At 49.9% G+C, this 21,716-nt stretch overlaps 1 protein-coding gene across 7 annotated transcripts in view; it reads left to right on the plus strand.

Annotated features, from left to right (window-relative positions):
• WNK2 (WNK lysine deficient protein kinase 2) overlaps positions 1–21,716 on the plus strand; it is a 126,849-nt gene that overhangs the window by 23,370 nt on the left and 81,763 nt on the right. For all 7 annotated transcript variants that reach the window (XM_054588023.1, XM_054588027.1, XM_054588028.1 and 4 more), the window contains exons 3-7: positions 10,706–10,878; positions 11,083–11,303; positions 13,026–13,183; positions 15,648–15,736; positions 17,303–17,522. In XM_054588023.1, coding sequence (XP_054443998.1) covers positions 10,706–10,878; positions 11,083–11,303; positions 13,026–13,183; positions 15,648–15,736; positions 17,303–17,522 — 861 coding nt within the window. The remainder of the gene's footprint in view (positions 1–10,705; positions 10,879–11,082; positions 11,304–13,025; positions 13,184–15,647; positions 15,737–17,302; positions 17,523–21,716) is intronic.

Below are 21,716 nucleotides of genomic sequence, written 5' to 3' on the forward strand. Positions count from 1 at the left end.
CTTCCTAAATCTGTGCCTGAAATTCTTGCTTCTTTGTAAAACTTGGGGGCATTATTTTTAAATACTGCATTTCTTCCATTCTTTATGCCCTCTTCTTCCAAAACTCCATTTGCACATAAGTTGAACCCTTTCTCTGTGTTCTATATGTTTTTTTAAATATATTTTATTGATTATACTGAATTGTCCCACATTTTCCTCCTTTGCCGCCCTCTGCCTGGTACTCCCCTTCCTTCCAGCAATCCCACTCATGTCTATGGATTGTGCATATAAGTTCTTTGGTTTCTCCATTTCCTATACTTTTCTTAACATCTCCCTGTCTATTTTGTACCTACCAATTATGCTTCTTATTCCCTGTACCTTTTCTCCCATTCTCCCCCCTTCCTTTTCCCTACTGAAAACCTTCCAAATGATCTTCACATCTATGATTGTGTTCCTGTTCTAGTTGTTTGCTTAACTTGTTTTTTAGAATCAGTTGTTGATAGTTGTGAGTTTGTGGTCATTTTAATGTTCATAGTCTTGATCTTCTTTTCCTTAAATAAGTCCCTTTAACATTTCATGTAATAAGGGCTTGGTGATGATGAACTCCTTTATCTTGACCTTATCTGGGAAGCACTTTATCTGCCCTTCCATTCTAAGTGATAGTGTTGCTGCATAGAGTAATCTTGGTTGTAGGTCCTTTCGTTTCGTCACTTTGTATACTTCTTGCCAGTCCCTTCTTGCCTGCAAAGTTTCTTTTGAGAAATAAGCTGACAGTTTTATGGGAACTCCTTTGTAGGTGCCTCTCTGCTTTTCTCTTGCTGCTTTTAAGATTCTCTCTTTATCTTTAACCTTTGGCATTTTAATTATGATATGTCTTTGTGTGGTTCTCTTTGGGTCCAACTTGTTTGGGACTCTGTGCTGTGCTTCCTGGACTTGCATGTCTAGTTCCTTCATCAAATTAGGGAAGTTTTCTTTCATTGTTTTTTCAGATAAGTTTTCAATTTCTTGCTCTTCCTCTTCTCCTTCTGGCATCCCTATGATTTGGATGTTGGCACATTAGGAGATGCCCCAGAGTCAACTTATTCTCTCCTTGTTTTTTTTTTTTTAATTCTTGTTTCTTCATTCTGTTCTGGTTGATTGCTTAGCTCTTCCTTATGTTCCAAATTGTTGATTTGAACCCCAGCTTCCTTCCCTTCACTATTGGTTCCCTGTGGATTTTTATTTCACATAGTGTAGCCTTCATTTCTTCCCTTAAGTTTTTGCCATGTTCAGTGATATATCTGAGCATCCATATCACCAGTGTTTTGAACTCTTCATCTAATAGATTGGCTATCTCCATTTTGCTTAGTTCTTTTTCTGGGGTTTTCTTCTCTCCCTTCATTTGGGCCATATTTCTTTGTCTCCTTGATTTGGCAGCCTCCCTGTGTTTGTTTCTGTGTATTAGGTAGAGCTGCTTTGACTCTTTGTCTTAGCACACCTGTTAAGTTGTATGGGATGGAGCCCTAGGTATTTGCCAGGGCAGGGCAACCCACTTCACTGCTTTGTGGCTCTGTATGTGGGGGGGGGGGGCATTGAAAACTTATCTGAAAAAACAATGAAAGAAAACTTCCCTAATTTGATGAAGGAACTAGACATGCAAGTCCAGGAAGCACAGCACATAGAGGGGACAGTGTCGCTGAGGTTTGCTCAGCACTTACTCCATTTCCAGTCACTTCATTTCCTTTCCATATGCAACTGGAGCCCCTCTAGCTGCTGCCCCAGTGGTGGTACCCAGGGTGGGTGGGTTTACATTTGTTCTAGGACTGTGAGGCCTCTTTAAATGGAGTTTCCTGAGAGATGAGCAGTTTCTCTTGCTTCCCCAACCCACACTGGTTTTTACAGCCAGAAATTATGAGGCTTCATTTTCCTGGCACTGGAACCCTGGGCTGCGAGGTCTGGCCTGAGGCTGGGATCACCTGCTCCCGAGGTATCCGTCCCGATTTTTACCCACTACATGTGAATGTGGGACAGCCCATTCTGGCCATGCTGTGTCCTTTCTGCCCTGGCTTCTCGTCCCAGTCCCTCCTACCTGTCTGGATGAATATGTCTTCTTTAAATACTTGGTTGTTGGACTTCCATACAGTTTGATTTTTCTGGCAGTTCTGGGTGTTTTTTGTTTTGAGGTTAGTTGTGATCCTTCTTCTGGTTATGTGAAGAGGTGAAGTATGTCTACCTCCACCTTCATCTTGACCAGAAGTTTCTATAAGTTTCTTATCTTCTTTTCCTATATTTTTTTTTATCCAGTAGTGTCTCCATCTCTCACTCTATATATTTTCTACTGATTTGCCTTCCAGTTTCCTGATCCTGTCTTCAGCTTTGTCTAATCTACTGTTAAACCCATATATTGAATTCCCAATTTCATTTCTTAGTTCTAGCTTTCATTTTATTTTTATTTCATAAATTTTGGTTCTGGTGAAATTATCCATCTTACTGTCTATTTACTTGACAACACTAATCAGAGTAATTTAAAGTCTGTGTGTGATAACTGTCATATTTGTATTCTCTGGGAGATGTGTTACTGTTTTCTGTTTTGTTTTGTTTTTTCCTTTTGATTTTCTACTGGTTGCTTTTGTCTCCTGGTCTAGAGTAGAAGTCTGGGCATTACCTAAGGCTTCCTCAGCAGGCCCTTCCTCAGCAGGCCCTGTCAGACCTGGAAGCTCTGTCTAGCATCTCAGCTTCTAGTCTAATGCATAGTGCTGACAATATAAGACAGCACTGTCCTGTAGAAATGTAATGAGCCACATGTGTAATACTCAGTTTAATAGCCACATTAAAAGTATAAAAGAACTGGTGGAATTAACTTTAGTAATACATTTTCTTTAACTCAGTATATCCAGAATATAACTTTTTAATATGTAATTAAGATTATTAATGAACTTAAGAAAATTCCTGTTGAAATTACTACATCTTAGAAATCTAATGTGTATTTCCCACTCAGTTTGGACTAGCCGCATATCAAATGCTCATAGCTATTGTCTTGGACTACATAACTAGGGGAGAGTGTGCTGAATGTGGGGCTTCCTTCTCTCCAGGGCACTCAGACATGGAGCTGGTGGCTAATCATGTGCATGTGCACTGTGTGCTTGTTGTCTAGTCTGGATTGTGGCCCCAAGGCTCTTGCTGCCAACTGGGGGAAGAACCAAGAAGTTAATTCACAGGTTTGGGGCAGACATGAGCTGCAGGGGAGTTACCTTGCCTCTGGCTGCCGTGGGCCTCTTTGGTCCTTTGTGGCCCTTATCACATGCGCTAGTTTATCTGTTGATGGCCCTCGCCCTCTGCCATGCACCCTCGCCCAGTGCCTGGCCCAGAGAGACACTCCCCTGGCCTGTACGCTAGTGCACTACCTGTCCCAGAGGGACATCATGGATGTTTAGTCCTGGCAGCATCTCCACGCAGGCAGACACCTACTGGCCTGAGGCTATCAGTGGCCAAAGCCCCCATTTCCTGGCCTGTGAGGTCATCTTGCATCTGTTGGTAGGATTGTTCAGGCCTCCCAGGGCCTCTGAACAGAAGAGTGAGGTTCAGGCGACTTTTGTCTGTGTGTGGGGCTTGGAGGACTTGGCCAGATAGGGCCTTTTGGAACAAGAGGCATAGGAGTCCCTCTCCTCTCTGTTCCTGAGCATCCAGAGTTGTGGGTCTGGGCTTTCACTGGGGTAGGAAATGTGTGGGTGAAGGGAGTTTGCTTTTTGGAGGGGGTCCACAGAATTTAACAGATTGTCATAAGGACTTTGCTCACCTGGGACGCTCCAGTCTTTGGACCCCTGCAGGGGCAGGGCAGATGCTTGGCAAAGGGGGGCCTTTTGACTGGCCCCACTCCCAAGGGAGCAGTCCGGCCCTGGGGGTGTGGGGTTTTGGCTCTCCTGTTCTACCTCTCCCCATAGACATGGATGATTCTTGGTTGCAGGGTTTGTCCTGGCTGACCTTGTCCATGGTGCGTGCACATCAATCTTCAGGTGTCCCTGTGGGGCAGTGGCCTGGGGTGGAGCTGGCCCTTTCTAGAAACCAGACATGTGTTGTGGTCATCACAGGGGTGGCTGCTGACCAGCCTCTCTATGCTGGGCTTTGGAGCCACCTTAGGTGAATGCTGATGTTCTTGCTTGGGGAGGTCGTCCTGGGTGTCCTCTTGGAAGTCCGCAGAGGGAGTGGCTGGTGGGCATACTCTTGTTGGCTCTTCGTTCCATTTCACACCTTGATGACATGCTGCTCTGGACCACTTGAGGTTACAGCAGATGTGTCCTTGAGAAAAGACAGACCCTCGTTGATGCCACCATGCTGTATGGTGTCTGTTGTCCTGGTCTTGGCAGTTTTCTCTTGTGCCACCTGAGAGGGTCTGGGTCAGGAGGAAACCTATCTCTGCCATGACTGTCTGTCCCTGCCCTGGACTGCCTTTGAAGCTGGTTCAGGTCTGTCCATGGCCTATATGGGACCTGAGGTCTTGGGGGGAAGTTTTGTGGGGTGGAGGGCCTGGGAGCAAGTAACGTGGAAAGACAGGCCTGCCCAGTTTGCTCCTGCCCCTGGGGATGCCTGTGGCCTGTGGCCGTGTCTCTGAGCAAGTGCTCCCTCAGCCCCCCAAACTGCCTGCTCCCTTGGAGGTGGTGCCCTCCCTGCCCTACCTAGATCCTCTTCCTTTTCTTGGGCTCCTCCTTGGTCCACTCTGCTGTGTGGTAACAGCTTCCATTGGCTTCCAACAATGGCCCTGTCTGCACCCTGTGATGAGGGTGGTAGGCCCTGCTGTTAGCCCATGGCTAGATTAGGGAGTGAGGCAGAGGCATTCATCCCAAGGGTGTCCAGAGCAGAAGGCCTATCCCAACACTGATCCGCTGCACTCATGTCAGGGATGGGATCTCCCTGAAAGGCAGGCAGCAGGCACACCTCCCCACCCTAAATTTCACTTCACTGTCAACTCCACCCAGACCCCAGTGAAAGTCCAGGGATGGGGCTCACCATGGACTGGGTGACAGAACACACTGTGTTCATAGAACCCGAGGAGGCCCTGTTGGTGCTGGGCTGGGGCTACTCTCAATTGAGTCTAGAGAGCTCTGCAATGTGGCATAGCTGGCTCCCTCCCCACAGCTGCCAGCTGAAGAGCCCAAGGTGAGGAGAAGCAATGCTGGCTGGCCTCATTCTGGCGATAATTAAGGTTCACCATGTATGGCCTGTAAAGCAGTTGGGAGAGATGTGTGTGAAGGTGCATTTGTTTAACTGGTCAACTGCAAACTCCTGATTTGTCAAGGTAACTTGTTCCATCAAAAGCTGACCCTCAGAGCTGTGTGACCATAGGAAGTAAAATGGAATTTCAATAAACACTGTCGTATGGCAGAGAAGTGTGCTCAGGAGGTCAATAACAGACTTTCAGGAAAACTGTTACATTAGGTCTGTGGAAGAGGAAATGCGAATCTGGGATGCAGTCTTATTCATGTATTTGTAAAACGGCCAGAGAGACTATAAAACTTCATGGGAACTGTTTCAGAATGTTAAAATAATGTCAATATTAACAAAATGCTGGAGATGATGTCCTTTATAACTATGTGAACGTATGACAAAATAGTATAGATCCCAGCCTGCCCCTGGAGAGGGCACCTAGTTCTCCAGTTGCTGTGTGTGGCAGTCAAGGTTGGCCTGCCTGCTGGCTGCTGGTGGCTTTGCCTTTGGAGGGAAGAGCAGGCGTCCCGGTATGGCCTTTAAAAAAAGAGCAAAGTCCCTTTAAAGACACTAGTTTTGAGTGATTTGTGCACCTCCCGTCTTTAAAGGTAGTATTTGTCAAAAGCTGTAAGGGGTCAGATAGCAATGTTCAACTGCCTTCTTCAGGGAATTACAACCTTGTTGGCTCCTGTGATAGGGAAGATGTGAGTGTTGGGGTGCCTTACCCTCCCTGAGCTGCCTGTCCCTGAGATTTACCCTCAGCCCCTGCTCAGTGGGATCTTTCTCAGATGTACCACCTCTGACCAGGTTGGGGGGTGGAGGAGCATGTCTTATGTGGTAGCAGTGGCTAGAGGACTACTTGTTCTAATAATGATGTCTTTATATTAAATGTGAACTAGAAAAAGCACATATCACTCACCTGTGATGTCACATATTTTATTGTTCAGATGAGGATAAAGAAAGTACTTGGGTTTAAAAGAAGTGAGAAGTGCAGTAAATATTGGAGCAGGTCACAGCCCAAAAGTGCGAGACATCACACACTGTCGAGGTCTCTCTGTTGATGCCCTTTGGTGGGAGCTCAGTCCCAAGAGGGGTTAGGACAGCCCCTTTGGGCTGCCAGCCTGTCTGCTGTCCCTGTGATGCTGGCCCTCGAGTGGACATAAACCGCACTTGGCCTGCTCTTCCCTGATCTCACAGCTGCATGCAGGATACTTCCTCCCAGCATACCTGCCCTGCCCTTCTCCCAAGCCACGGGAACTTTTCCTCTGGCTCAGGGGTGTTACCAGCTGGCACCGCCCACTTCTTCCTCAGTTGCTTGTTTATCTGCTTTTTGGGCTGGCTGTTCCCCATGCCTGTTCCCCATGCCTGCTCCCCATGCCTGCAGCCCAGAGCATCAGAGAACATCTGGTAGCTGAATTGGGCCTGTGGATGCCTTCTAGGCGCATGGGTCGGGAGGGAGGGAGCTGTGCCTTCTCCACCAGGCCAACCCCATCCCTAGACCTCCATTCCTGGTCTGATCCCCATCTACAGAGCCCCTGTCCTGGACCAGCTCTGTCCCTGGAGCTGCTTGTTCTGAGCTGACTTAGTACCTGGAGTCTTGTCCTGGGCTGATTTCCCTGTATAAGTAACAGGTCTATTTAAGCTTTTTTTGTTTTGATTTATGACCTAATGAGGTTGGAGAGAGATCCCCAGGCCAGCTTGTCACCCCAGATTCTATGCTAATTCTGGACACTTTCCTTCTGTCTGCTTATTATCCCTTTGCCCTGCGTGTGTGGATCCCACCTTCCCCTGGCTGGACTTGGGGTTCCTGGGCAGTTCTGTCCTGAGATGGTTGGTTGGGCTTTGCCCTGCTTAAAAGCAGATGGCTGCAGAACTCCACCAAGAGCAGGAGGAGGACTTTAGCCCTCACTGGTGGGGCCATTAGAGCTGGTGATGCCTGGGCCACTTGGGAGAAGCCCTTCAAGTCCATGGCTGTCTTCCTTTGACCATTTTAGCTACCTGAGGGTGCCTTTTGGCACTGGGTGATGTGTACTATGGGCCGGACTTTTTCCTGTGGGAGACAAGAGCCTGCGTTGTCCAGAATGCCTTCTCTTTTGTAATCTGATTGGCTCTCGCTATCTTTGGGGGAATAGGAGCCACTAATTCAGGCAGCACCAGGGCTTGTTGGCAGGGAGGCTGGTCTAAGTGACCTGCCCACCCTGTCTGGGTGCCTGAATCATCCCACAGCAAGGCCCTGTGAGCAGCCAGAGCCCCCCTTCTTGCTACTGCACCTCTAGAACAACCTGACTCTGGGGTCAGGAGCTTTCCTCCTGCCCTGATTGGTGACCTCCAGCCATCCCAGCACATCAAGTAATCAGCTTACCCCACAAACATTGACTACGGCTAGTTGCCAAGGTGGTTCTGCCTCTATGGAGTTACTGATCTCATGGGGCCAACCAGCGATCAACAGACAGTGGGAAGGACTTGGGCCAGTCCTGTGAGGGGAGCGCTCTGAAGACACACCAACTGACCTTTTAAATTATCAACAGTGTGTCACGTAGTTAAAAATAGCCTGGTGGCTTAGAACATAAAATGAGGTCTGTTTCCTCCCATCTCCACCCCCACCCCCAACGTGCTGAGCTCTGAGAGCCACTGTCTAAAGATCTGACTTTGTATTATACCCACATCTTTATCACTATTAGCCTGTGTCTGTCACAGAAAACGAGATTATAGCATATACAGGGCACTTCACTCCCTTCCTAGTTGTTGCTAGTTATGTTATTTATATAACACATATACTTTGCTCTGAAACTGCAATGAAATCTTTTACTTTGCTCTTGGTTGGTGCTGAAATACTGGCAAAAACAATTTATGTTATAAATGATTCTCTGAGTTTCCTCTAGAATCAGTGACCAGACCTTTGGAAGGGAATTGGAACTGAAATGTCATCATCCAAAGCCAGTTGCCCTGCTGGGAGTGGTGCAGGGAACACCCCATGTCCTGGCTTCCTTCACTGGTTTCAGTCAAATTCAGCTACAGGCACCCCTTGCCGCATTCCCTCTGCTGTGTTGTGCGGAGACACTCCTTCCAGTGACTGTTTCACGTGGGGTGCCAGAGAGCCAGCTTTGAGTTCTCCAGTGTCTGAGAATTGGTCCTGGGGCTGTGAGTTTGACATCTCGTTGGCTGGGTATAGAGTTCTAGGTCAGAGTTGGCACTTTGAGGAGGCTGCCTCATTGACTGTGCCCATGATTGTCGATGAGGCCCCTCCCCACCCCGCCTCCCCGCCAACCTCCTCCCTTCCTAGGTGAGCAGGGCTTGTTCTTAGCTCTCAGGAATCTGAATTTGGCTGGAACTGGTCTGGTGGTGGATTATTTTTCATTTACGCTTACATGGCAGGGGCACACACTTTATTTTAAATAGTTCTGCTCTCAGTTGAGGGAAATACTACTCTTTCCTTCTCCTTCCTGATCTCTCTCCATTCCTATGAACTCCTATTACGTATTGTCAGGACTTTCAGCTGGTTTGCCATGTCTTTGATGTTTCTCTTCTATTTCTCACATTTGGTTTTTGGATATCTTCATTTTATTATTATTATTATTTACATCTGAAAAATTGAACATTAATTGATATACAGTAAAACACATCTTAAGTGAACAAGTAGATGTACATGTGGGTGTGACTGCATCCTTTGTTATCTGAGCCTCCCCCATCCCAGAGGCAAGCACTGTTCTGGTTTCAACCCCACCATTAGGTCTGCCTTTTCTGGAGTTTGGGGCTGTTGTGAGTGGAGCTGCTCTGAACCCCGTGTACCTGTCTTCTGTGGCTTCCTGTTTCTTTGTCTTGGGTGGGTAACCAGTGGGGAACGGCTGGGCCTAGAGCTGGGTGTGAGCCTGCGAAGGCTTTTTTGAGGCTTGTATCTTCTGCACTTCCAACAGCCTCATGCCAAGAGGGCACAGCTGGCCCACTACCCAATGGTTGGAATGACCCTTTTTATTTTATCCAGCTGGTGGGAGTGAAGTGGGATCTTGTGATTGTAGTTGGCATTCTCCTGGTGACTTAGGATGCTGAGCACCTTTTTACATGCTTATTGGCCATTTCTGCATCTTTTGTGACACATATTCAATTCCTCTTTTGTTATTATTGAGTTCTAGGAATTCATCTTTATTCTGGATCCAAGTCCCATGTCAAATACATATATTGGGAATAGTTTCTCCCAGTTGGTGGCTTGACTCTTATTTTCTTAAGTAAATATTTGATGAGTTGAATGTGTTCCCATGTTATTATCTAGATTAAACATTGACTTTTTGTACTTAAATGTTTTATTGGATTACAGAATATCTTATTTTTAAAACGTTGAGGTTTAATTTGCAAGAGCTCTTGATTGTTCCTTTTTAAGTAGAATTCTGATCTTGTGTGTTTCAGCCTCTTAGATCCTGGTGAGGACTTGAACTAGATGTTTTTGAAGTTCTCTTTGTCTGAATTATTTTGGGGGGGAGCGATCAGCTATGCCAAGGTTTTCTCCTGGTATTCCTTTGCCTGTTGGTGATCATGCCATCTGGTCCCACTGCGTGGACAGGCTGATGAGGGTTTGCGGTGGGTGGGGCTGGTGGGAGAGGGAGAGTGCCTAAATGGTTACAGTGCACTTGGGATAGAATTCCTTAACCAGATCACCTTGTCATATTCCAGGGTCCTCCTCTCCTCTCTGGATTGGTTGGGATCTGGCTTGACGTCCTTTGGGGTCTTCTGGAAGGAGCCCAGCGGTCTTGGCCTGTGTTTCTTTTCAGCTCTTATTTCTGCCTTCATATGTCCAAATGTACCTCTTCTATCTTCCTGCAGCTCCCCCAAACTCCTCATTCTACGTTCAGTTGTGTTTCTGTTTTCTCTGGTGGGTGTCCTTCTGGTGGGACGGCCAGCTGTGTGCTATGTGGGCTCTGTGGGCCTCTTGGGCCAGGATGGATGTGACAATGGGGCGATGTACTCAGGCAGGGGGAAAAGGTTGTGTAAAGGCATTAAGAGGTGAGGTTCATCTGTGAGATGAGGTTGGAAGCAGCAGGCTGCTTGGATAGATGGGTGGGGCTTGGGTGGTGGCAGATGTGGGTCAGGGTGCTCGAGTGTGTTCAAGTTGTGCTAAAGGTGTTGGGCGCAGATGGCTCCAGGCCCAGAGAATGTGTGTCATGTCCTTAGCACCAGCATGGGCTTGGCTGGGACTCTAGTCTTTCTTCTTTGCTCTTGGCTCTGATATCTTTCCTGGTTTTTGGATTATTATCCATTGTGGTCGTGTGGTCATGACCATGTCCTTAAAGTCACATGTAAATTCTTTCTTTAACTTGATTCCATCAGCAGATGTGTCATGAGTGAGGTCTCAGGTGTTTTTAGGGAGGAAGTACATTGGTGCTGCAGTGGGTTTCAAAGTTGCTTTGGCTTCTGGAGATCTTTTTGATGAACTATCTGTGCAGGGTGGGGCCCCTCAGGGTTGGCCCCTCCCTTGAGTCCCCCCCTCCCCAGGATCACTAGACACCATGAAAAGCCCTGCAGGTGTCCCTCTCAGCTGTATGTGTCTCTCTAGGACCGGAAGCTGACCAAGCTAGAGCGGCAGCGCTTCAAGGAGGAGGCTGAGATGCTAAAGGGCCTGCAGCACCCCAACATCGTGCGCTTCTATGACTTCTGGGAGTCCAGTGCCAAGGGGAAGAGGTGCATTGTGCTGGTGACTGAACTGATGACCTCGGGGACACTGAAAACGTGAGTGCATTGTCTGCCTGGGCAGCCAGAACCTCAGGGTGGGCTTCGCCCAGGGTATGCAGCCCACAGTAGCTGAGTGGTCCTGCCTGGCGTTCGGTCAGCACTCCATTTGGGTGTCCCTGTTTGGGTGATGAGTACACGGCCCACAGCAGTGGGAAGCCCTTCCTTACAGGAGTAACCGATGAGCCACGCCCCCACCCCCAGGTACCTGAAGCGGTTCAAGGTGATGAAGCCCAAGGTGCTGCGTAGCTGGTGCCGGCAGATACTGAAGGGGCTGCTGTTCCTGCACACCAGGACGCCCCCCATCATCCACCGGGATCTCAAGTGTGATAACATCTTCATCACTGGGCCCACCGGCTCTGTAAAGATCGGTGACCTGGGCCTGGCGACCCTCAAGAGAGCGTCCTTTGCCAAGAGTGTGATAGGTAAGCTCACCTCCCCATGGGCCTGCCAGCCCTTGAGCCCCCTCATTCCCCTCAGCCAGGCTGTGGCCCTGCATGGCCTGCGTGGGTCCCTGGCTGTGAGTCAGGTAGTAAGGTTGGCTGACACCTGAGGGGCTGTGGGCACTCAGGAGTAGGAAGGAGGCCTGAATGTCAGAGGAGTTCTGGGACTCTGGCTAGTGATGCTGGAGCTGGCCTCAGCCAGTGGGGAGGTGTCCCCCAGGATGTGAGGCTGGCAGAAGGAGCCCTCCAGGTGTTTGGGGCCTGGAGTGACCAAGTATTTGGGTGGTCAGGGCCTAGGGGCTCCTGTGTGGATGCCGGTTAACTGGCTGTTTTATCCTCTGTGTTTCTTTTCTTTCTCTGTAAAACTACTCTGCAGCCTTTCTGGGTGGGGCCCTCGGCCCTTGGCTGCAGTTAGGAGTGGAGAAGGGTACATCTGGTATCGTGTATGCTGGCCCCAGTGGGCACAGAGTGGGTGCTCTTTGTCTATGGTAGTCAAGCCCCAGGTGGTGGGCCCTCCTGGCTTTTCCAGGAAAACACTTGGAGTGGCTTTGGGGCAGCTGTTTATGGAGTTCAGGACATCTGAAAAATGCCAATGTGCTGCAGGCCTTGAAGGCTCCTAGTGTGGCACTGAAAGATATCCCAGAGACAGCTGTGTAAACATTTTGATTTTTTTAAAGGTTTTATTTATTTTATTTTTAGAGAGAGGGGAAGGGAGTGAGAAAGAGAGGGAGAGAAACATCGATGTGAGAGAGAAACATTAGTCAGTTCTCTCATGCATGCCCCAACTGGGGACTGAACCTGCAACCCAGGCGTGTGCCCTGACCGGGAATCATTCTGAAAGTCTTCCAAAGTCAACAGAGAAGTTAAAAGCAGTGTCATTGAAGTGGATTCTACTCTTTGCTTTCAACTGGACAGATGATCAGTTGGACCTATTTTCATAGAAGAATTGTGTTAAAGCAAAAGTTTGTTACAGAAAAATTTAAAAACCTAGACCAGTGTAACTAAAGGAAAATCAGCTGTAATCTCACCTGCCAGATGAGTCATTTTGGTCTCTGCTTGCGGTTTTATACAGGTGAGGTTAGTGTGCACACACATTGTGTATTTTGTTTATTTTACTCAGCCTATCATAAATCTTCATGTCCTTAAAACTTCAGAGTGAACATTATTTTAAAACCTTTTGTGCTTAGAAAGCACAAGCAGTTTCCACCTTACCATCTCCCTGGTGCCTGCCAGATGAGTAGCACCTGTCCAGGTGCCCCCAGATCATCATCTGTGCTGCCTGATACTCTGCTGTGTGGTGTGCCTGTTAGGGGATATTCAGGGCCTTTCTGGGATTTTGCAAGTTAAACAGCTCTGTGGTGACCATGAGTTTTTGTTTGCTCTGGGTTATCTGGCCTGTGGAGGGGAGGGTATGCTGGCTGTGTTCTGCCTCCTTGATGAGAGGCACCTCAGCATTTCAGACATAGACCCTGTTCCTGGGAAGTAATATTCTCCCAGCTCTGTGGGCTGATCCAACCAGAATCAGGAGGGTCTAGGGGGCATTTTTGGGAACTTATATCTGAAAAACACTCCTGTTTAAAGCAGGATTCCAGGACTGATGGCATGGCATATGGGTGGAGGAGGAGGCGGCTTTGGGCTGTGAGGAGCAAAGAAGGCTTCTGAGTTGACAGCCACTGACCCTGCATCTGTTGCTCCTGGGCACAGGCACCCCTGAGTTCATGGCACCTGAGATGTACGAGGAGCACTATGATGAGTCTGTGGATGTCTACGCCTTCGGGATGTGCATGTTGGAGATGGCCACCTCAGAGTACCCCTACTCAGAGTGCCAGAATGCTGCACAGATTTACCGGAAGGTCACCTGTGTGAGTTCCCAGCCACTGAACTGGCTCTGTGCCTTTGTAAAATCACAGCAGCTGTGTGAGGAAGGGGACAAGGCTATTTAACAGGTGGTGAAACTCATGGTCGCTTAGGTCTCTGAGCTAAAGGTAGAAGCCACACAGCAGTAATAGTAATGTGGGTGCTGGGTGCAATGCCTGGAGGCTATAATTGGGGCCTCACAGTACTGCAAAGTTGGGGCCCCCACCAGGTGCCCAGGTTACCTGTCCCTGGAACCCCTCTGAGCTGTTCTGGGGGCTGCTGGCTTTTCGATCTTCTGGTATGTCCCCAGAATTTAATTGGGCCTATCATCCTGTCCTCCCTATGCACTCGTTCTGCTTGGTGGGGAGCACAGAGGGAGTGTCCTAGTCAGGAGAGTTGGACTGTGGCTTTTCTGGGCCCTAGGCTGTCACAGTCTTTTTGTGCCTGTAGCACTAGGTTCCATGGTCCCCAGCTCTTGGCTGTTTGAGCCCAAACCTCCGTGTATCCTCACTGCTTCTGTACCATCCCCCCTCCCATACTCCCCCTGAGCCCTCCCTGAAGGTCACAACTTGTCTTTCTTCTTTGGTTCTTAATTCTGAGTTAGTGGTCATTTGTTTGCTGTGAGCACCTCCTGTGTGTTGCTGAGGTTTTGAGTCAGGAAGGCAGGGTCAGTGGTTGGAGGCACTGTGGGTTTGGGTCAGAGACCCACAAATAGGCATGCAGCTCCCAGTGGTGCTGGCAGGAGAAGGCTTTGGGCAGTGTCCTCCATGGGGGTGGGCAACCTGAGGGATGTCAGGGCTTCACTGGCAGGACTTGGAGGTGTCAGTGCTGGAGTGTGAGAACAGTCTGAAGACCCTCCTGGCCCATCTGCTGGCCTTGGGGAGACAGGGACTGAGCTCCTGACTGCGTGATCCTCAGCCACCCTGGTTCTCCTAGCCGCTCTACTGCCCCTGTTTAGGCCCCCAGAAGCAAGGCATGGCCAGGGGCTTGAAGCTCCTGTGTTGCCCATGTCAGTTTGGGCAAAGCAAGGCAGAGCGAAAACCCTGCCTCCTTGAGGAAATCAGACAGGGAGCATGTTTCCTGATCCCCAGTTGTCTGTCCTCTGTTCAGACCTTGTGCTCCTGCTAGCAGCTCACTGACTATGTACCCACAGCTGGTTCAGCCTCCAGCATGTGCCCGTAACCAAGGTCTGGCGGGGTCATTGTGCCCTTAACTTTCAGCTACCCTGATACTGTGTATCTGAGCCAAGACACGTGAGCCCCTTCAGAACAGTACCTTGGCATGTTCTTCACCAGCTTTGGAGGCTTTGGTTTTTCAGAGATTTAAATGACAGTGTGTGTACACACTTGCCTGTACTTATAGTTCCTCAGACCACCTGCCCCTGTACGGACCCTGGCCCTTCTTCCTGGCATATTTAAGCCTATTTTTCTGTTGGCTTCAGTGGAAAAGCACAGGGGTCTCACCTTCAAGGTTTCCGTGTCTGCTGCAGACTCCCTCCAATGTTGGATACAAACACAATCCCCATTGGTTACAGGCATGGGTCCTGGGGATCAGGGATTTGGTAGGTACAGTGGAGCTGCTCCTGGGTCCTGGGAATTGCTGGGGATCCTACACTTTCTGGATCCCAGGGCTCTCCTCCCTCATTGTGGGAAAACATATGCTTCCCACAGAAACGTATGATTCTGTACATTAAAAAAGAAATTCAGGAGAGGCCTTTAAAGGCAGAGTGTTGCTGAAGGAGGAAGAACATGATGGTTGAGCCCTCCGTGTGTTTAAGATGTTTGAAAACCAGGTGCCCCTTAGGCAAACCCCCTTTCCTAGCAGATGACAAAAAACCCTGTGGTCTGGCCCCTGCTTCTGGAATCCCTTCTGTTCGCTAGTTCTTTCCCCATACCACCTCTGGTCCGTGTGGATGCTTTGCCACACCCTGGCACCCCCTGCCATGAAGTCATCTGGCCTAGTCGCTGACCAAGGACCTAAATGGTGGAACTGCATAGCACAGTCATTTGCAAAAGTCTTGAGCTACCAGGCCTTGACTGTCAATCCTGCTGTGGCCACAGTGGGGCCAGGGTCTTTAGTAGCCCTTTGTCAGCAAGCAGTGACAACAGATCACGTCCTCAGCACCATTGAGCAAGAATGTGGTGAGAAAGCTAACCCTTGCTCAGCACCATTGAGCAAGGATGTGGTGAAAAGGCTGACCATTTTCTCCTCCAGCCTCCAAGACCCTCTGGGTGGCACCAGAGGCCCTAGCCTCGGGCACATCCACCCTTCCTCACCGCATTTCCTCCATGCATCAAAGTGAGCGAGTGTCCCCAGTTTTTCTTCCCAAGACTTCATTACTACAGTTGCCCCACCCTCCAAGCCTCCGCCTTCCTGCCCTTTCTTCTTTGGGTGTTAGTGGGAGGTGAGTAGGAAACCCCTTGTAGAGGCCAGTTCTGTGTCAGGTGACCCTGCTCATCTCCTCTTCAGGGCATCAAGCCGGCCAGCTTTGAAAAAGTACATGATCCAGAAATCAAGGAGATTATTGGGGAGTGTATCTGCAAAAACAAGGAGGAGAGGTGAGTTCCAAGCGTCGCTGAGTCAGGAGTGTTTCTCCCACTGAAATCTTTCCAGGTGGCCTGCAGAGGGCTTTCGGAGACAGGCTGCTTCAGGCCCAGGTACCTGCCAGCCAGTTGAGCAGTAAGTGGGAAGCCCCTGGAATAAGCAAAATCAAAACCTCCTTTACTTTGGGGACTGCCCTGGAGCCCCCTTCTCTCCTTTGCCGGTTGCTTCTTGTCCACCCAGCCTGGAGCGAGGGGTTCATGGGGACTGGCTCTACCCATTCTTGCTTTTGTCTGTGTTGTTCCTGGTGGACCCTCTCTTCTTAACTCCAGGCTGCGCATTCCACGCACCTATGTCTTATCCACCTCAAACCCTCCTGCAGGTTACCATGTTCACATCAGATGCCACCAAAACCAGCCCCCACCTCCTCTGGTGGTCACCAGGAAACTAGGCGTGTATTTTGAGCTTTCCTCCCTTCTCTCCTCTCCCCCCTCCCTCCTTCTCCTTCCTTCCTGCTTCTCTCCTGCTCATCCATCCTCTGCCTTCCCATTCCTCCTCATCTTCTACCACCTTTTCCGCACTCCCTCATGCACCCTCCTGGCCCCTGCATACCCAGCATGTGGCCACCCTGCTCCCTGTCCCCAGCGTTGATCACTGTCCTTTTCCATGGCCATCATCTCTCAGGTAGAGGCCCTGTCCTACCCCCTGCATGTTATCATGTTTTATTTTTTAAGGAAAAATACTAAAAAATTGCAAAATATAACCCATATCAGAAAAGTATAGGAGCAACCATGTAGAGCCAAAGAATCCTCACAGCAGTCCCTGTGGGACCACCTCCTAGACCAGGACCGATAGAGCCTGGGCCATGACCTTGGGCCCTTCCCAGGGACCCCACAGCATTTGTCGACCTCACTGAAGGTGTCCTCACCTGATGTCCCCCTTTCATGTGTGGTAGCCATCCCCAGGAATGGGCCACTGGAGTCTGCAGCTCTTGATGACCACAGATTTGATACTGGAGGAAGCCATGCCTGGGACAATGCATGGGTTCATCTGTGCCAGAGACACGAATTGGTGTTTGGAATGCTGATTTAGGGGCAAAGTGGTTACTGTGGCAACACCCAGCAGCACAACTGCCCTACCTATCCTGAAGAGCTTCCAGAAGAATCCCCCGAATATGGGCTTCTGGACTTTCCTGGGTCCAGTTTAGTCTTATTGGAGCCAGATATCTTTGTGGTGACTGAGTTAACCAGCCCTTCAGCAGGCCTGTGTCTCTGCAACAGAGCCTGGTTTATAATCCTCTTCTAGAGTCCCTGAGTTGGTCATCATGGGCATGTTTTCTTTTTATAATCAGAGAAGAAAGTCTTAAATACTACACAACGAGATGTGTTCAGAGTAACTTTTTCTCTTTCCCCAGGAGTTAGGGAATCCACATGTAAACTGTTGTGTGCCCCCTGGAGGGCAGAGCGTGCCTTGCAGGTAGTGCAGTCAACTTTGTAGAAAAGAGCTGGGTGGGTCTCAACCTCATCACCCGTCTGTGTCCAGGGCCCCCTAGCAGGTATGCCCTTCAGCTGCTCCCTCCTCAGGTACCAGATCAAGGACCTGCTCAGCCACGCCTTCTTCGCGGAGGACACGGGCGTGAGGGTGGAGCTGGCTGAGGAGGACCATGGCAGGAAGTCCACCATTGCCCTGCGGCTCTGGGTCGAGGACCCCAAGAAACTGAAGGGCAAGCCCAAGGACAATGGGGCCATAGAGTTTACCTTCGATCTGGAGAGGGAGACGCCGGACGATGTGGCACAGGAGATGGTAATGTGATACTTGCTGGCGGTGCATGGTGGGTGGGCTGTGCAAATCGTGGTATATGCCTCAAACACTTGTGGTTTCCAAAGGTTAGAACAAAGTCAGAAAGGGTATGTGGTCTCCAGTGAGAGGACAGTCTGGAACAAGGACTGTTTGTTGAGTGCATCTGCAAAGGACATTATAGTTTGGAATCCTCTGCTGCAAAGATGCAGGACCCATATGAGCACAGATCTGCTCAGAAGCAGTGCAGGGAGGGCCCCAGGGACTTTGGTATATCACAAAGCCCCTGTTTTGACCAGATTCTTGCTGACTGCATAAATGTGGGCCTTTGAGTTTTATTTTGTTTTCAAGTGCAATCGTGGCCTAGAAGGCTCAGAAGGAGCAGGAGTATAGGGGATGTTCAGTGTTGCTGAGAGAGGAAATGTGCCCATGAGAAATCAGCAAGACTGATTTCTACTGGAAAAACTGAGCAGAAGTAAAAACCAGCATGGTTACTGCCAAGAACGAGTGCTTGGCTGCGCCACCATAGCCATAGGAAGTGTCTGTTTTCTTCTTTTTGTAAATAAATGTTTTACTGAATACAGCACGTCTACCAAAAACGTATACAAGTCACAAGGGTGCGGCCAATAGATTCTTCACAACTGGACTCCCTGGCCCAGGATGGGTTTTAAGAGTAGGAAGTAGGCCAGGTGCTGGAGGGTGGCCTGGAAGAGGTAGGGCGAGGGGACCTGGGCAGCAGGTCTTCCCGCTGTTTCATCAGTCCCTGATCAGATGAAGAAACAGAGGCTTGCCATGCCATGTAAGCTGTGGGAGCCACAGACCAAGGGTGGGTTGATGGGCTCACTGGGGGCCAGGCATGTGGTAGAGGGAGGATCCATGGGGCTTGGTAGTACAGTAAGTGAGCATGGGATGGAGCGGGTGCTGCACGGCCAGTGAGGGCCCCAGCTCCCACCAGACAGTGGCCTGTGCCCTTACTCCATCTGGCGTTTGCAGTGTTTGTGACATCCTGCTGATGTCCTAGAGCCCAGGTCAGGACCACCCTGCACCTACCCACCTGTTGGTCCTATCCTCGGGCCCAGAAATAGACACATACTATAAGCAGATTTAATGGGCTTTTTGGCTCTATGCTTCTGGGAGGATTTCCTGTGACTTTGTTTGGTGTGCTGTTGAGTTGCTGTGTATTTACTGAGAGTTGCATTAAGGTAATGATCAGCACAGCCGTCCTGTGAATGTAACACTACTCTTACTCCTTTTGTTGCACCATGATCCCTTCCCACTTTATGCTGAGCTTTAAAGCACAAACAAAAGTGTTGAGTGAGGTGCTCTGTAGGCCAGTAGCCTGTGAGCCAAGGTTTAGGAGTATGGGTCATGTGCAGTGTCCTGGAGGGACCTCGGGCTGGGGGGCCTGGCCAGTAGTGTACACTGAGCAGGTGACAGGAGGAGGGGGTGGGCCCCCTGTGGAGCTGAGGTGGGTTCTTGGGATGGCCTTGAGTGGGTATGTCCCTCTGGGCTTCTGAGGTTGGGGCCAGTGCCAGCAGCTCAGGAGACATAGGTGGTAAGCAGCCCTCCCGTTCCCTGAGAGCACTGTGCCTATTCTGCGTCTGAGTGGGCACCAGAGGAGACTTTCCGCTCCAGGAGAGATTTGAAATTCAGTGGGAGCCAAGCTGGGTCAATTGTACAATGACAGGAGGACAACAGGGGTGTTGGCACAGAGGGATTCCACGTGGCGGTGCTTCCCAGTGCTGCCTGTGCCTCACCCTACCAGTCAATGGTTCCTGCTCAGGGTTCTCTGATCCAGCTGTTCTTCCTGGAACCAGCCCACCCCCTCTAGAGGACTCTTGCCAACCTGGAATGCTGCCCCCTCCTGCACAGCTGCCCGCCCCCAGGCCTATCCTCACCAGTCCTTGGCACTTGACTGACCTGGTGGGCATGTGGTATCTAGGCCTGTTCACAGTGGAGGCTCCTGGGCCCAGTGTTTCTTCTTCCTCCCTTCTGCTCCTCTCCCCCTTCTTCCGTCTACTTCACTCGCCTTAGGAGAGAGAGGAGCCCAGTGCTTTAGGGGGAGCTGCCTGTGCTGAGCCAAAAGCAATTGCATTCTTCCAGGTCTTGTCCTGCATGCACGTGCCAGCCCATATGTAAACACTAGAGTTGACACTAGGACCTGGAGCCCTCTGGAGCTGTCCCTGGGCCAGTGCCAGGACCCTGAGGAGGCTCACTGCCCTTGGCTGTTCTGTTTGACGACAGTCACTTACCCAGAGCTTTAACTCAACATGCATTCTTCTTCAAAACTCACAGTAACAGAGAGTGAAGCATCATGCCAGTTGTCATAACAGGAGGGTAACTTCACAAGGAAACTCAGTGAGAGCATAGAGGTGTCTGTCATTGCACCATGGATCTAGGGATCCGGAATGGTGTTTGGGTTGCCTTGGTCTTAACAGCCAACATCAGTGAGTGCTGAGGGTGGAAGATGTTCCTGAACCTGATGCTCTTTCTGATGAGGCCACCTCGGGTGGGGGGGAGGCAGGTGAGACTGCTTTCTCCCCTTTCTCTAAATTCACATCTAAAGTCACTACCCAGCAGGTCCCAGGTAGTGACTGGGATGGGGGAGTGGATCAGAATGATGATGCCAGAGGGGCTGAGAGAAAGGCAGGTCTCTGGGGCCTGGGCTGGCTCTGATCTGGAGGTGTCCCCTCAGTATGAACTCCCAGGAGAGGGAAAGGGGTTGGCGTCTAGCCCAGGGGGTTCTTGAGGTCAGGGTACCAGCCCTTCCTTCTGCTTTCACAGCCTCCAGATAATGGGGCATTCAGAGTAACATGCAATGTGGCTACATTCTTCCCTGACTGGGAAAAAAATAGAAGAAACCTCTCAGGGTGGAAGTGGGGGGAGAAGGGGCATCTGTAAAGATAGAGATGGAAGGGAAAATGGGTCACAGGCAGAAAATAGAAGTGTCAGGCAGGAGCATCTGTGGGGCACCTTCTTTTCAGTTGCTGCGTGGGCCCTCTGGGTGATGGATGGGGCTGACCCCAGGCTCAGCCCCTTACTGTCGCCCTATCGTCAGCATGGTGTCTGCATGGTTCATTCTGTCAGAGTCATTTTCTGAAATGTTTTTGAAGCAATCGCAAACTTACAGAAAATTTGCAAACATGGACCAAGAACTGTTTGAGATTATATTGTAGCCTGATGCCCTGTGACCTGGATTTCGCCATGTTGGCTTCCCACAGATGAGATTCTTTCCCTCATAGCTGCTTGGGCTGTTAGAACCGGAGGGTCCTCCAGTCCTGGGTCCTCAGTGGTTCAGTGACACCTTCACGGCTGGTGGTGGTCAGGGTTGTGTCTGCCTTCAGGAGTCCAGTCCTGAAGGGTGTGGCCAGCCTGCCACATCACTAAGCTCCCTCTCAATCTATCAGCTCATCTTCAGGAACACTGGGCGCAGACCAGCCCAGTAAGGATTCTTTCTGTGATCATGTGGTTGAGGAGTGTGCCGGGGCTCTGCAAATGCAGTCATCATTAATAACTGTTTTGTGGGAAGGTACTTTGGAACTATGCTAATGTCCCATTTTCATCAAATTTTCCATTTATTTCTATCTTTGTGGACTCACAGTTTGGTTTTACTCAGTAGATTACATGCTCCTTTGGTGAGTTACCTCTCACTGTGAAACAAATGACCCAACTTTGAACTGTGCTCACACAGTCTCCCCTAGCTCCAAGGTCAGGAGTCCTGGAGTGGCTTAGCAAGGTGGATTGGGATCAGAGTCCCTCATGAGGTATGACTGGGGTGTTCCCCAGGGCTGACCTAGGCCGATGGGGCTGACCAGGGCTGAGAGTCGGCATCTCAGCTCATTCTCCTGGCTGCTGGTAGGAGGCTCAGTTTCTAGCCAGGTAAGTTGTTCCTCAGGGTCATTCATGATGTGGCTTCATGTGAGCCAGTGAACCACAGGAGGGAAAGAGACAGAGACATAGAGACTGAGAGACAGGCTGAGAGACAGCAAGAGAGAGAGGTAGAGACAGACTGACACAGAATGAGAGAGACAGAGGCACAAAGAGAAAGAAAGAGGCTGAGACAGAGATGGAGAGATAGAGGGACAAACAGAATGCACATTCATGGACTCCCTTTGTGGAACCTCATATTGACAGTGATGACTGCCACTCCTGCCACCACAGATCATTTGTGTTCCTCTGGGGTGCATTTGTGGATGTGTC

This window comes from Pteronotus mesoamericanus, unplaced genomic scaffold (genome assembly GCF_021234165.1).
Source record: "Pteronotus mesoamericanus isolate MK-2021 breed Mesoamerican mustached bat unplaced genomic scaffold, CSHL_Meso_final scaffold_125, whole genome shotgun sequence".
In the NCBI taxonomy this organism is placed as follows: Eukaryota; Metazoa; Chordata; class Mammalia; order Chiroptera; family Mormoopidae; genus Pteronotus; species Pteronotus mesoamericanus.